At 45.8% G+C, this 15,767-nt stretch overlaps 1 protein-coding gene across 1 annotated transcript in view; it reads right to left on the bottom strand.

The window, feature by feature from the left end:
• The window catches only part of PLXNC1 (plexin C1), a 159,641-nt gene that overhangs the window by 25,376 nt on the left and 118,498 nt on the right, over positions 1 to 15,767 (bottom strand). Inside the window, exon 22 of the mRNA XM_004053688.5 lies at positions 2,926 to 3,103. Coding sequence (XP_004053736.3) covers positions 2,926 to 3,103 — 178 coding nt within the window. The remainder of the gene's footprint in view (positions 1 to 2,925; positions 3,104 to 15,767) is intronic.

The following is a 15,767-nucleotide window of genomic DNA, read 5'->3' as shown; positions in this document are numbered from 1 at the left end:
CTACCACTTTACTTTCACAAATTTACGGATAACTAAAACTTGAATAAAGTGGTAAATCTTTGTTTGAAGGTGTAGAGATGTATCAGCCAGACTGGTAGCCTGAATTCTGAGTTCTGTTTTATTTTGTTTGTTTGTTTAGGGCTCTGATGTTTCAAACCACTTTTTCCCTGATAAGCCTGGAAGTAAAGCCACTGAAGACAAAATAATGCATTCTATGAGGGACGACTAAGCTCTTCAACAAAAATTCCAGAAGCAAATTTGTATATGCTCACACTTGTGTGCCCATGTTCACAAAGAGAGGCATGATATGAACCATCTCTGTAGGCTCCTGTTCGGGGCGGAGGGGGAGGCATCAGTGTGCGAAGGTCCCAGCACCACAGGGTGCAGACTCTCTGGCCAAGGCTGCTAACCTATGCCTAGGTCAGCATATGGCGCACAAATGTGATTTTTCTTTTTTTGGAATCTGCATGGTGTTTAATTATTATTTTAGTGTCAACTCAGTGCCAACATTTAAAGATTAAAAGATTGCACAGGCCGGGCGCGGTGGCTCACGCCTGTAATCCCAGCACTTTGGGAGGCCGAGGCGGGCGGATCACGAGGTCAGGAGATCGAGACCATCCTGGCTAACACGGTGAAACCCCGTCTCTACTAAAAATACAAAAAATTAGCCGGGCGTGGTAGTGGGCGCCTGTAGTCCCAGCTACTCGGGAGGCTGAGGCAGGAGAATGGCGTGAACCCGGGAGGCGGAGCTTGCAGTGAGCCGAGATCGCGCCACTGCACTCCAGCCTGGGCGACAAAGCAAGACTCCATCTCAAAAAAAAAAAAAAAAAAAAAAAAAAAAAAAAAAAAAGATTGCACATAGGCTGGACATAGGAGCTCAGACCTATAATCCCAATACTTTGGGAGGCTAAGGCAGGGGGATTACTTGAGGCTAGGAGTTCAAGACCAGCCTGGGCAACATAGTGAGACTGTCTCTATAAAATTTTTTTTTAAAGTTTTTAAGTTGCATATAAAAAACTGGATATCTGATTTCTTTAAAAAAAAAAAATCGAACAGTCTAGTAACACAATCTGCAGTCCACATGGCAACCACTGAAGCAAATGGCACTGTCCCCTTGGATGGCGAGTCCTTTCCCATTAAGTCAAGCTCCACTGCTTTCTGTAGTCCCAGGCGGCTGACACCGCTTATGTATTTTCTGCCCCTTTGGGCATCTGCGTTTTTGAGTCTCTGCTGTAAGAGCTCCAAGCATAGCTGCTTCTGGTGTTGGATTTCTTTTTTTTGTTTTTGTTTTTTTTGGAGACAGGGTCTCCCTCCATTGCCCAGGCTGGAGTACAGTGGCGCAATCTGGGCTCACTGCAACCTCTGCCTCCCGGGTTCAAGCGATTCTTCTGCCTCAGCCTCCCAAGTAGCTGGGACCACAGGTGTGCACCACCATGCCTGGCTAGTTTTTGTACTTGTAGTAGAGACGGGGTTTCACCATGTTGGCCAGGCTGGTCTCGAACTCCTGACTTCAGGTGATCCACCAGCCTTGGCCTCTCAAAGTGCTGGGATTACAGGCGTGAGCCACCACGTCCAGCCTGGTGTTGGATTTCAGTGCAGTTGATGGCTGGTTTCTGGAGGTAGTCTGGGAAATCAGCAGGCACACAGAAGCCTGACATAGCTGATAAGCTGTGTCCCCAGGTCCCCTGCTTGCTCTGCTCCTTGCCTTCCTACTTTAGGAGGCAAGGGACACCCAAACTCAGGAAAAGAGTAAGGATGCTACTACCTGCTCATCAGCGGCAGGACCAAGACTGTCGGGCGGGGTATGCCCGTGTCCTTTGTAGTGACAGCCACACATTTGCAAGATGTATGCTCAGAGCAAGGAAGCTGGGGGTCTGGGGTCAGGGTCATGGTGTCCTGGCTGGGGCTCCCCCTTTGATCCTGTATCTAACCAAATGAGCTAAAATGGTCCTCAAGTGACTCAACGGTCACCCAAGGAAGGAAGCAGAAGAGGGGTGCCTTAGCAGCCCTGCTTTCTTTAAAGCCACATCACCAAGTTGCCCCACATTTGCATGGTCTCAAACTTCCAAGACCCTGCCTCAAGGCTTTATCAATGGCCTTTTAGCAGGGGGCTGGACTGGGAGGGCCGAGTGGGAGGATTTTAATTGCCTGCTTAGTCAAGGCCTATAACTGTACATCAAGGGGAAGTGAACCTCGTTACACTGTCTGTCACCACCATGATTTTATTCTTCATTTCTGTCCCATTATCTGCTATAAAATCCCACGACAGTCTCCTGGGAGGACTGCACGGAGCTCAACTTTAAAATGTTGATGAACATTTGAGGGAAGTGGGGCCCTGTTAGCTTGCTCATGCATATGCTCTCCTTTGCAGTATACCAGTAGAGCCCGAAAATGAATTCATAGCAGATGCTGCTGCACACTGGGGGAGGACGGAGCATATACTTAATACAGGATGTGATTAGCAGAGGAAGATGACCTTTCTAGCAGGCTAGAGTTAACACCCAGAGTCTGAGCCACCCACTAATGACACGCTCAGTATCACAACAAACAAATCAAATGCCAATGTGAAATGCAACACACGCAGAGGGCACTGTGTTGACACCTTTCTGTATTTCATGATGCAAGGTGATTCCGTGCAGTCTCAGGGTCTGCAATCTCATCAATCTGATTTACAGACGTAATATTTAAAGACAACAACAACAAACGCCATCTTTGAAGGACCGTGCTTCCTTCGAAGAATCAGGATGCCCATGAGAGACCAAAGCAGTCTCTTGGCCCCTAGACATGCCCTCCAGGAACAACCTGGCTGTGTAAGTGTCACTGAATGGAAGCTGGTGGGGGCAGGGAGGGGGGACAGGGAGGGAGGGCAGGCAGGGAGGGACACTCATCAGGGCCTGGGACCACATAGCTCCCGCACCGCCTTACCAAGACCAATTTCATTAAGCTGAAGTCCATAAGGAGAGCCATTTTTGCTTAAGAATGCTTGGAAAATCTTTTCTTTGGCTTGGCCAATGGTGTCACAGTCGAGAACATTGACTGAAATATTCCGACAGACATCTGCACTCTCGTTTTCCGGGATTTTTTCAAAGACGACGTTTAATGCCTGCAAGAGTACAAACAGGTTTCCAAGTCTATTAGATAATTGCAATCTGAAAGGCATTTCATAAAAGACACAAACCTTAGCAAGTCCCACTAATACCTCTGACAGCACATTAGCAAACACTGTATTGCATTAGACTACTTTCATCTTTTCTCCATAATCCATTCTTTTCAGGGATAATGGAAAGGAAAACAGAAAGTTAAAACTCTCATTATAGAGCAAGCATTGAATAAATATATCTGAGAGTAAAATATACACATACACATAGTCTAAAAATGGTAATTTGGTGATTTCTAATTTCTCCTCAAAAGAAAAAGAAAAAAAAGAATTGGAAGGGTTCCACAGTAGAGGAGGCAGATTGGTGATTATCTTTTTTATTAATAGGACCACAGAGTCCCAGAAGTGAAGTTCTAGGTGACAGGGAAGGTTACGAGGTCCCCATATTGACCATGCCAGAGGTCACTTTTTTTTTTTGAGATGGAGTCTTGCTCTGTCACCCAGGCTGGAGTTCAATGGTGCTATCTTGGCTCACTGCAACCTCCGCCTCCTGGGTTCAAGCAATTCTCCTGCCTCAGCCTCCCAAGTAGCTGGGATTACAGGCACATGCCACCATGCCTGGCTAATTTTTGTATTTTTTTAGTAGAGACGGGGTTTCACCATGTTGGCCAGGCTGGTCTCAAAGTCCTGACCTTGTGATCTGCCCACCTCACCTCCCAAAGTGCTAGGATTACAGGCGTGAGCCACTGTGCCCGGCCCAAAGAGGTCACTTTTTTAATATGCAGCATTAATTACAGGAACATTCATCTACCCCTCTGCTTTCAACATCCTCAGTCAGATGGTTTCCCCAGCCCTCATTAAAGCACTGAGATCCCCACCCCATACTATGATTCTTGCATTAATTACTTTACATTTCAGCACCATTACTTAACATTTTGTCAGTGAACATTCTCCCAGTGCAGCAAAACTTCAGAATCAGACTAATGGGGGAAGTAAGGCCTTTGTGCACGTGTGAAAACACAGAACTAGGGAATATTTCAAAACAAACTGAAAAGCAATTCCAAGTTTACTTTGTCTAAGAACAAATAGATCTAAAACAACAAAGTTTTACCTGATATGTACCCTCACGGGAATTGATTCAGGGAAGAGCCAAGAGTATTTTGCAAATAGCATAACATAGCAGTTTAGATTCTAATGCACCTTGGTAATCACAAAGTCAGAAAGGCTTGGGTATGGTGTGAAATGCACAATTATTTAATGTTTTGAGCCTGGCTTAACAAGGGAATGTAAAATGATCAAGTAATGGGAATTTCATTTTGTTTTTTTGGTTTTAAGGAGCGGAGAGTTTAATAGGCAAGAAGGGAGAAGACAGAAGGAAGATGCTCCCCCATACAGAGACAGAGGGAGAGGGGCTCCAAAGCCGAAAGAGGAGGTCCCCAAGTACTGTGGACACTAGCCAGGTATATATGCAGAGGCTGCAGGAGGCAATGTCTGATTTGCATAGGGCTCAGGGGAGAGATGAAAACACAAATCATACGGAAGATGGGAACCCTCAGGCCTACCTCAACTTAAAAATGGGTGTAATAACAGTACCGGCCTTCTAGCATTGTTACGGAGATTAAATGTGATCATGCATTCAAGGGCTTAGCACAGGGCCAGGCTGCTGGGAAAGGCTTGATGATAATATCGGTAATAAAACCTGTACAATTACTATTGTTGGTATTAGTATCCATTCATTTGCAAACAGATTCAGCCCACATTGAACAGCTAGGACGCCCACTCCATGCTCAGTATCTCTGAGTAAGGAGGAGGCTGCCAGCAATGAACCCAGTGGAAGCCAGTAGACTCCTGGCTTTCATCCCAGTCCACCGCAAGCCAGCTGGGTGACCTCTGAGCCCATCCCTAACCAGCTGTGTAACCTCTGTGTATGTCACTTTCTCATCTGCAAAGAGGGCATAACAACAGTAACCGCACAGTTCTTAGAACAGCATCTGGCATGTGAGCCCGTGACTTATGGACCACTGACGTGGACGTGGGGCTTCTGAAATTTCGGGAGGTTCTCAGGGGTGTATCTTCTCTTTAATGCTGCTATGATCTGAATATTCATGTCCCCCTAACTCCAGGTATTGAAATCCTAACCCCCAAGGTGATGGTACTTGGAGGTGGGGCCTTTGGAGGGGATTAGATCATGAGGGCAGAGTCCTCATAAATGGGATTAGTGCCCTTATAGAAGAGGCCTCAGAGAGCTGCCCTGCCCTTTCCGCCATGTGAGGACCCAGCAGGAAGGCACCATCACGAGAAAGAGGGCTCTCACAGGACACCAACTCTTGATCTTGGACTTCTCATCCTCCAGAACTGTGAGAAAGAAGTTTCTATTATTTATAAGCCACCCAGTTTATGGTGTTTATAAAGAGCTGAGACAAACACCACTAAATCTTGCCCTTATAATCCTGTTGATAATTACACAAGAGTAAATTTTGTTCTGGTCTCAACCAAATGATTAAAACTCCGAATCAGTGGACTCTGAACTCTGAGGTAAGCCCGTGATCTCTGTCTGGCCTGTACGAGTTTCCCTCCTGCAACAGAGTCACTCCCTTGCCTGCTCTCAGAGAACCTTTGTGTTCTGGGCCAGCCACCGACTAGGAAGGGGTTCAAAGGCCTGTCTGCTCACAAACAAGAAACAAAAAATACCAGACAGGAGAGAAGGCAGGGAGCTGGTGGGCAGAGTGTCTAGAAGGAACCAACATGTGAAGCCTCACACCCGAGCCCTCTCCTCACCTCCCTTTTCTAGAAATGTTTCCTGGGTTATTATTCCCATCCCTGTTGTAGAGTGAGGGAACTGAGGCACGGAGGGGCTGAGTAACTTGCTCCAGGAACAGCTCACCAGTGGCAGAATCAGGAATTGAAGCCAGATTTGCCTAACTGCACAATTGGTGCCACAAACCCCTCGGCTATGCCATCCCCGCTTTACCACCCGCCCTCCCTCCCTCCTTCTTGTTCCACCTATAGCCCAGGAGCCCTCCTGACCCTCCAGAAACCCTGGCTTAGCCCAGGCTGTAAGCAATGTCCTAAGCTAAATTCCCCACACCAGTGGGAGGGGAGGGTGTGAAGGGGTCAATGCTGGTCCCACCACCTACGATCTTGTTGGGGTCTTGCCTTATTTCTCTGCAAGGTGATCTTCTCATGGTGGCGGGTAATTGCAGTTAAGCTACTTCAGTTTCTAAAGGGAAAGATGAATGGGAGGCACCTTTTAATCGGAGCTTCAGCAATCTCAGCTTGTTTAATAGTTTTATAAATATTTGTGAAACAGCATTCTATTACTACCTAAAGGCACTATTGTCTTTAACAAAAACACTTTTTTATGGGCAATAAATGTTCTTTTTAAAAACATAACCAAAAGAAAAAACACCCTTAACTGGATGTAAAATAATGTAAATCTGCCACTGCCTCCACAGCTGGATGGGTGGAAAAGAGGTAAAATGGTATTTTACAGAGTCCACAGGGAATTCTGAGAGTAAATTCAGACATAAATTGATATGTGTTCATTCTTTATGCTGCTAACACTTAGTGCTCAAACAGCAGTTTCTTAAGGCGTAAGTACAGTCAAGGCCCTTGGGGTCAGCCTCTTAACACCTCCACCCCCAGGCTGGGAAAGTGCACGCGGGCCTCTGCTCTGTGATGGGGAGCAGATGCCTGTGCCATGTCAGACAGCGTGACATCACAGCGTCTGCCCTCAGCCACTGTACCCCATCGGGGGAGATACCCCGATGGAAGCGCCATCTCTCCGGCTCCCACACTCCCACCAAAGCCCATTTAACCAGCATGTTCTCCTGCCCTATTTAGTATTAGGGCTGGGATGTCAGAGAGATGTTATGACACAGTCCTTGTTCTCAGATAATTCATGATAAATTTCAGAGACAAAAGCATCACCTGTGGGACAATAGTCACCCATCAGTGACTATCACCCTCAGCAAGTGTCCACAGAGGATTCTGAGTAGGGAGGACAGTGGGGGTCAGGGCCCTGAGTTCCAGGCCCAGCACTGGGCCACCTGGACCCTCCCATTCTCTGCTGCTCTCCAGCTGAGGGAATGTAGGGAAGTCGTCTAACTTCGCTGAGCCTTAAAATCCTCACTGTTCCTATCTCAAAGGAGTGACAGGATCACTAAATAATGACATATAATAATAGCAAATTAAGGAGTGCTTTATAGGTGCCAGACACCGTTTTAAATGACGTGTGTTATTTGTATATGTAAATCTCAGAAACAACCCTGTGAGGTAGATTCTTTTACTCATCCCCTTGTGGCAGATGAGAAACTGAGGCACAGAGAGGTTAAATAAATGGCACAAGATCAGCCAGCAAGAAGATGGTAGAACCGGGTACTCGAGCTCCGTGTTCTTAAACACTTGGTGATCCTGCCTTTCGAAGTACAAGAATGTTTTGTAAAGTAAGCATGGTCCAAATCGATGGGATGGCATAATACCCAGAAAATACCCATGAAAGGCTAAAGAGCTGTGAAATGTACACTGGTCCCTTCCCCAGAAATCTGCCCTCTGTTTAGAGGGACTGCCCTGCCTCTTCCTATTTCCTTGGCAGGAAAGTGTCAGTAAGCTGCGGTGGCAGATCTGGTTTGTCGTCCAACCAGCAGCCATCCCTTCTCTGCTAACAAAGGCCAGGTCTGCACAGCAGTGGGTCCAGCCTGGGTTGGGAGGCATGATCAGCAGCAACTCCCTTCTCTTTCACCAGGGACTGGTCATGTAACCCAGCTCTGGCCAACACATAAAAGCAAGGGTTTTCTTTCTTTCTTTTTTAATAGACAGGGTCTCACTCTGTTGCCCAGGCTGAAATGCAGTGATGTGATCATGGCTTACTGCAGCCTCGACCTCCCAGGCTCAGGCAATCCTCCCACCTCAGCCTCCCATGTAGCAGAGACTACAGGTGCACACTGCCATGCTTGGCTAATTTTTTTTTTTTTTTTTTTTTTTTAGAGACAGGGTCTTGCTGTGTTGCCCAGGCTAGTCTTGAACTCCTGAGCTCAAGTGATCCTCCCACCTTGGCCTCCCAAAGTGCTGGGATTACAGGTGTGAGCCACCACACCCTGTCGGAAGTCTTCTATCCAAACAAAAGGGGGAGTAGAGCTTGGAGCAGTGGCAGCCATCTTGTGACTAGGATGGCAGGGCCAGGAGGTACTGGGAGATGGTGACCCAGCGCTCTGACACCACGGAGTGTAGGGACCAGCTTGGAGCTCCTTCCCTCCAGACTTTCTGCTCTAAGAGGCAAGTCATGCTCTTACTATTTCAGGCATCCTTAGTTCAATCTTCTCTTACTGACAGCTGCATGTGCCAAACTGCCAGAGCTCATTTTGTGGATGCTGAGGTAGATTCGTCTACTGATGACCATTTACTTTGCACCTATTGTGTGCAGGGCACTGCAGGTGATACAAATCAGAACCTGTACTCATCCTGCTTGGGAAGTACTAGCAGACTAGTAGAAGAACTGTGGGGCATATACAACAAATTCTAATGCCAGGTAGAATGTGGGAGGTATAGATGGAGCATTTTAGGGATTTAGAGAGATACCTCTTTTAGGTCGGCAGGGGGTTTTCAAACAGAGAAATCAAGGAAGGCTGCATGGACGAGGCAGCACTTGAATTGGGTCTGCAAAGAGCTGCAGTTCATGAGGGAGGCCCGTGGACCATGGAGACACTTGGCTTCCAGTCTCTAATTAGACCGGTGAGCAGGAAGCTTCAATCACTCACTCAGGCTATCAGGTCAGGAAGTCTACAGAAAAAAATCCCACCTTCTTTGGGTGGAAGTAGGGGTGGAAGACTTGTAGCCCAGGCCTGCCTTCCAAAACCACCTCCTGCAACCTGAAAGAGAGTCCCTGTACTATCCATAGGAAAAAAATACGGTAAAGAAAAGAATATGGTTCTATATTTGTAATAATAAGGACCAGCACTTATTGAGTGCTTACCATGTACTGGGAATGCAATCATAGGTTCATTCCATCCTCACAACTGCTCTATGAAGCAGGTGCCATTATTAGCCTCATTTAATAGATGAGGAAACTGAGACGCAGAGAGATTTAGAAGCATGTCCAAAATCATGGAGCCGGTGGGAGTCGTAACTAGGACGTGTCCTGACTCTGGGCTGCGAAGCGAAGAGGCCAGCCAAGGTGATGAGCCTCCCAAGGGCAGTTCCCCTCTGCATGAGGGCCTCAATCAATGCCCTCCCAGGAGACAGGCTCGACACAGGCGATCTGGTAGAGGAGGCTTGACCTCCTCACCCCAGCTTGATATCGAACCCCACAGAACCCACTGAATCTGGAGCACCCTGTGCCTCAGGTGCCACCCAAGGACATTTTTACAGAGCTTCTGTTCACCCAGAATAAAGGTGACATTTCCCAGCCTCTGCTGCTGCCAGGTGTGGCCAGTATGCTCCAGATTCAGTGGGCTCAAATGATCCTCCCACCTTGGTCTCCAAAGTGCTGGGATTACAGGTGTGAGCCACCATGCCCAGTGGGAAGTCTTCTGTCTGAACAAAAGGGAGAGTAGTGCTTGGAGTGGTGGCAGCCATCTTGTGACTAGGATGGCAGGGCCAGGAGGCACTGGGAGATGGTGACCCAGAGCTGGCCTCTTGGCTTCGCAGCTCAGAGTCAGGGCATGTTCTAGTTATGACTAAGTCCTGACCAATGACATTAAGTGGATATGTTATGTGGCACTTCCTTAAAAGATGGCTGGTGACCATCTGCCCTCCTTTCTACAGCCGTGCTTACATCCTGCTGGCTGGGATGGGGAATGAGGCTGGGGTGAGCAGACACTTAGAATATGAGGACAAGAGAGGAGCAGCTGCTCTACCAGCCCTGCACTGCCCACCCAGAATGCCACCAGGGAGAGAACTCAGCTTCTCTGTTGCTGAAGCCACAGACATCTTGGGTCTCTGTTCTGTACAACTGAACTGCATCCTGATTGATTTGGGAATGATGCCTATTACCAAGGAGAGTTATGAGAAAGAAAAGGCTATTGGAAAATGTATGGTCCAGAAGGCCCGGGAAGAGGGCCAGGCTGGAAGGGCCTGGCCCCTTTGTAGCATGTCAGCCTCTCACAGGTTATCACGGTCGCCTCCTGTTCACATCTGCCCAATGGGATACTGTCTGCCACAGGTTGTAAACACCCCATCACAGGGGTCGTATGTAACATTTTTAACAAGAACATAAGCACACAGGCACCCAAGAAATGCTTTTCATGATGATGGAATCAGCTAATCAACTCCCCCACATCCCACATCATCAATAAATAACCAACCAAAAAGAATACTGACGGGACACTTTCTGCTTAGCGAAGCTTACAGGAGACAAGAGAAAAGCACACCTCAGACAAGGAAAACTGAATCAAAAAAGAATGAGCACCTACTTCACGCCAGGAAAGATGGCTAGACGCGGTATATGTATTATTTTCTGACCTCACCACAAATATGCGAGGGCAGGTTTTGGTCATTGCCTGTTTACAAAAGAGGAAACAGGTTTCGAGAGGTTGAGAGACTTGCCCAGAGTAAAGTGACTGAGCCCAGATTCAAACCCAAGACTATCAGACTCCAAACCCCACCTCTTCTGCACACGGCCTGGGAACATGTAACTGCATTCCCCTTTCACTACCGGTTTTACCCATCGTCCCGTCCCATGATTTGGTGGTTTTGGGTATTGAGGAGGCAGAGAGGATAAGGCTGCAGGGGGCTGGCAGGATGAATCAAGGGCAAGGGAACAGGTCTTTTCCCACATGGGAAGATGATCTGGCTACCTCACTGTCTCCTCAACCATATTCTTGGCTAAGAAAAGCAGGAACGTTGCTGCCTCCTTTCTGTAATACCTTATAATGCCTAGAAAGTAACTGTAAGATAATTTATTACAAACTGGCAACCTTATCATAAAAGGCCTTGGAGCAATAATTGCTTTCATTAAATAAAACCTATAAAATATATTTCTAATTTTATTTCAGGGCCGAATGAAAGTCAAGAGAAAAGCCTAGTTCTTATACCAACCTGAATTAAAGAGAGAAGAAACAAGAAAGAAAATTCAGTTTCAGAAGTTCCGTAGAAGCAGCATGAGGCCAGTTAGAAGTGCAAGTCTGAGGGAAACTTCTGATCTAAGCTTCTTTCCAAGCCAGAGTCAGCAGCCCTGGGACATTCTGCCTGACGTTCCCCTTTGAGCTGCGCTTGCCCATCCAGCCTCCCCTCTTCACTCTGCTCCCCTTTTCCTTTCCCCACAAAGATCCATAAATCACAGCTTCCTGGATCAGGGGATCTGCTACTCTAACAGAAGACCAGGGGGTGGAGGACAGGGTAACGAGAGCCTTTTTCCATTTAAAGAAAAAAAAGTAATGGAGATAATTTTCTCAAATTTAGGTTTCTCTCACCAGTTTTTCTATACTTGCTAGCATTTGCTAACGTTTTGTCCATCCTAGAATCAAGTATGAAGAGCTGTCTGATTTAGCCCAAGATAACTGATTTTAGTATTCACAGTATTTGCGGGTGCAGGGTTAGGGGTGGGGGTGGGTGTTGTGTGTTGGCAAAGAGCCCCATGAGTTTCAGACTTGTAAATAGTGGCAAGGCATTTCCATTGCTGTGTCCCAGAAGGGGAGGAAAGAGGCCAACCTGTTTGTGGGTTTGTGGGAGGGAGGATTCTGGTTCCTGTTCTCTACTATGTCAAGCTCTAGGTTAAAGGCCAACAAACTTTCTGCAAAGGGCCAGAAAGTATTTAAGACTTAAAACCCATATGGTCTCTGTGACAACTACTCCACTCTGCACTGTAGCAGGAAAGCAGCTATAGACAATAAGGAAATGAACAGGTGTTCCAATAAAACTTTATAAAAATAGGCAGAGGGGCCACATTTGACCCACAGGCTGTTGTTTGCTGGTCCCTGCTCTAGATAACAGTACCTTCAAATGGAATGCTAACTTTGACAATAGCAACAAGACAAATCTGGAAAATGCTTTCTATCTCCGCCATGACTTGTGATAAAATTTACCATTCTCTGAGGGGTACAAATATAAATAATGATCCTAACAATAACATAATAGAGTCACATTTGAGCTATAAAGAAAAAAAAGTAAATACTTTTATATTTAGATAACTAAATTATTTTCTAATTCCAAGATTACAGGCATGAGAAGAAAGCGTATGAAGAGGAAAGTCATTTAAAGCACCCATTACGTGTTAATTTTTCATTTTCCATGACTTGCCATCAACGAGGGAATGACTTACCTAAAATGATTGTAAAAAGTGGTTTCACTCTTTGATCAGGAAGCTCAGAACACTAACTATGAAGTTAGTAATGGTTTCAGTACTATTGCAAGTCATAATGGAAATGATTTGCACTATGGTAGAGAGAAAAAGAAAAAGCTCAAGAATTGTTAATTAACTTCACTGTTTCTCCACAAATGGTAGGAGTATTAAAAACAAGATTGCTGAAGTGCAAACATCAGGATTTAATGAACAATGGGATGTAATTGAAGTAACAGAGAATGACTTAATCGGGACAGCGGGTTGTTTAATTACGGGGCTAATGGATCTTCTGCAAGGACAAACTAAATGGAACAGAAGCAGCCAGCACTGGTAGGCAGAGCACTGTTAAAGGAAGGGTACTAGTAAGAAACTCCTGGTGGAGACACCTAGGGCTCTGTTGTATATGAGATATTTTATTAAACGTAATTGTCCCAAAATGGTAACTGCTAGAGAAAGAGACAGACTGGGGTAGGCTGGCATAAACCTTCAATAAATCAAATTGGAGGCATTAATATTTCTGCAGGCATGTACTTGTGCTTTTTCAAGAATTTCTAATAATCTTGAAAACTTTCTTATAGATAGGAGAATGAAGGTAATAATATTTTTGTCGGAACAGTTTTCCAGGGTGCCAAGATGCTATCTCTCAGATACAGCAGATTGGCAAGCTCGTTTTCTGAGTTTAAGAGTTCAAAAAACCATTTCACACTTAACTTTGATTACAAGTCAACCTTCTCTTGCTAATTCAGCACGCTTGCTACGAGTTATTGGTTTTTCTCATCTCTTCCTGAAAGTGAAGCAAATATCCCTTCTCCCATGTGAAATCCTCAGACTTTCACTAACTCCTCCAAAGTTCCACTCTTGACAAAACGCAAGCTGAGTGAGTCTGAGATACTCCATCAACAAAATCAAACATGTTCAAAATTTTGCAAAGGGGAAAAAAACCCAGCAGAGCAATAGGTCTTATTCTCGGCCGGATGCAGTTGCTCACACCTGTAATCCCAGCACTTCGGGAGGACAAGGCAGGTGGATCAGTTGAGGCCAGGAGTTCAAGACCAGGCTAGCCAACATGGCAAAAACCCATTTCTACTAAAAATACAAGCATTAGCCTGGCATGATGGCAGGTGCCTATAATCCCAGGTATTTGGGAGGCTGAGGCAGGAGAATCACTTGAACCCCAGAGGCGGAGGTTGCAGTGAGTGAAGACTATGCCACTGCACTCCAGCCTGTGCTACAGAGTGGTACTCCTTAAATTTAAAAAAAAAAAAAAAAGGTCTTATTCTCTTCCAGCTGTCCAATCTGAATTCCTAGATATTAAGGAAAGACTAAAGTCCTGTGTGTGCACAGCCCTACCCCTGGTGCTGACATTAGGGAGGATGCAGATATCAGGACATTCTGTCTCACTGTTGCCTCATTAAACACCAGCCTGGAATGCTTGATAGAGAAGGATGGTTTCTTATGGTCCTGGAGGAAGTATGGCTCTAGGGGACTTTGCTTGGATTTTTGGCAAGACAGAGGAATTTTCTTCTCAATATGCAAGAAGAGAACATTACTTCCCAGGGCCTGTTTGTTAGTGTCATGATTTCATGTATAAGAAATTGGCAAGATGCCTTCATGTTCTAGAAAATCCCCCACACCTCAGGGAGAACACATCCTCATCTGAGAGGTGTGAAAGCTAACTTTTAGATTGCTATATGAGGTGCTGTGCTTCTGAGCATTTAGCTGAACACGAGTTTGGGGGCCTTTTTTCCAAACGTGTCCCTGCCTTGGCACCAGGTTCTGTCATTTCAAGTGGTTCGTGAGGATGCTCTTGATTTCCGACTTTCCTTTCCTTGAAAGAATCTGCCCCCAACCTCCCGCCTCCCCAGCACACAAGGACACACAGAATCAGTTTGTTCACCGCACCTTGGTTTTCAATTACATAAACCACCTCAGGCAAATTTGGGAAATCAAGTCCTAAAATGGCTGGGTGTACATGCTTGGGAGGGGTAGGTGGGGGAAGTGAAAAAGAGGGGGAGGAGGGAAGGGAGGAAGAAAGAAAATTAGAAATATGGTGGTTCAGGCTGGGGGAAATGCCTGAAAGGAAATGAAAAACTTAAATTTTTTATATTGACCTTCTGCTAACAGTTTGTCACACAAGCATAGAACGGATCATGTGCCTTCTCTGCAGCTTCTCGTACAACCGCCAACCATGAAAGGGGGGCTGGGCCAGGCCCCATAAGAGGCACTAACAATCATTTTTAAAGGCAAGGCCCCTAAAAACAAGTGGCCCATTCCTTTTCAAGGCTCAAATCTTATGTACTGGCAAATCTGAATTTGAAAAGGAAGATTTATGTGGATTTCTGAAATCATGATTTTCCATTACCCTTTTCCCCAGGGGCCATAAAGAAAAAAAAATTCCAAGAGTCGACATGAATTTCTTCAGCATCAAGTAACATTATGATGATGAGTTGAGTGTTAACAAATCAGAAACACATGGTCTTAATTGACTGTGAAATAAATAATGTTTCGAAATGAAAGGGAGAAAACACATTCAGATGTAAAGCATTAAAAAGGCTTCAAAACCTCAAAAGTTGCCTCAGACATCTGACTTCTTCCTGATTCCGACCCATCTTCTCCTTTCCTGTCTTTCCTGTTTGGGTCCGGTGTTGTCTCATGACTGAAATGCTGGAGGATTCCCGACTATAATCATTTGCAAATATTTCTCTTTGGAGACCTTTGGGGCTTCTAAAACGTCTTAAAGTAAAGGCATGAACATCTTCTAGGTTAGGAATGACAAGCCCAGGATCAGCGAAAGGTGAGTCAACAGGCCCTGTGCAAAGTTTGTCTCTTGTTCTCCAAGATACCCAGTGGTGTCCAGGCTGAACACACATCAGAGTTATCTGGAAGGTTTACAAAATACATCCACGCCTGGGCTCCCTCCCCAGAGATTCTGATTCAGTCAGTCCCGAGGGAAAGCCCGGGCATGGTATATTTGGATCTGCATTTTAAACAAGGGTTCAATGAGATCTGGATCAAATGGAATAAAGTTTTAGGTAGCACTCACATGCCCGGCAATGTTCTAAGTGCTTTTTATAATACTGACTCTTAATCCTCAAAACACCTCATGAGATGGGTAGGAACCATGACCATCATTTCCATTTCACATGTGAGGAGAATGAGGCATAGAGAGGTTTAGAAACTTGCCCAACATTACACAGCTAACCAGTGGCAGAGGCAGGATTCCAAAATGTCTGGCCCCAGAGTCCATGCCGTTAACCACTCTACCAACAGGTGTTAAGCAGCACCCGCAGCATCAGGAAGCTGGTTAGAGAAGTGAATTCTCAGGCCACTGCCTGGATTTACTGCATCAGAAACTCCAGCATGCTGCCTAGCGACTGGTGTTTAGTGAGCTTT

The sequence above is a fragment of the Gorilla gorilla genome, chromosome 10 (genome assembly GCF_029281585.2).
Source record: "Gorilla gorilla gorilla isolate KB3781 chromosome 10, NHGRI_mGorGor1-v2.1_pri, whole genome shotgun sequence".
Lineage (NCBI taxonomy): Eukaryota > Metazoa > Chordata > Mammalia > Primates > Hominidae > Gorilla > Gorilla gorilla.
This window is presented reverse-complemented; position numbering and strand designations above follow the sequence as displayed.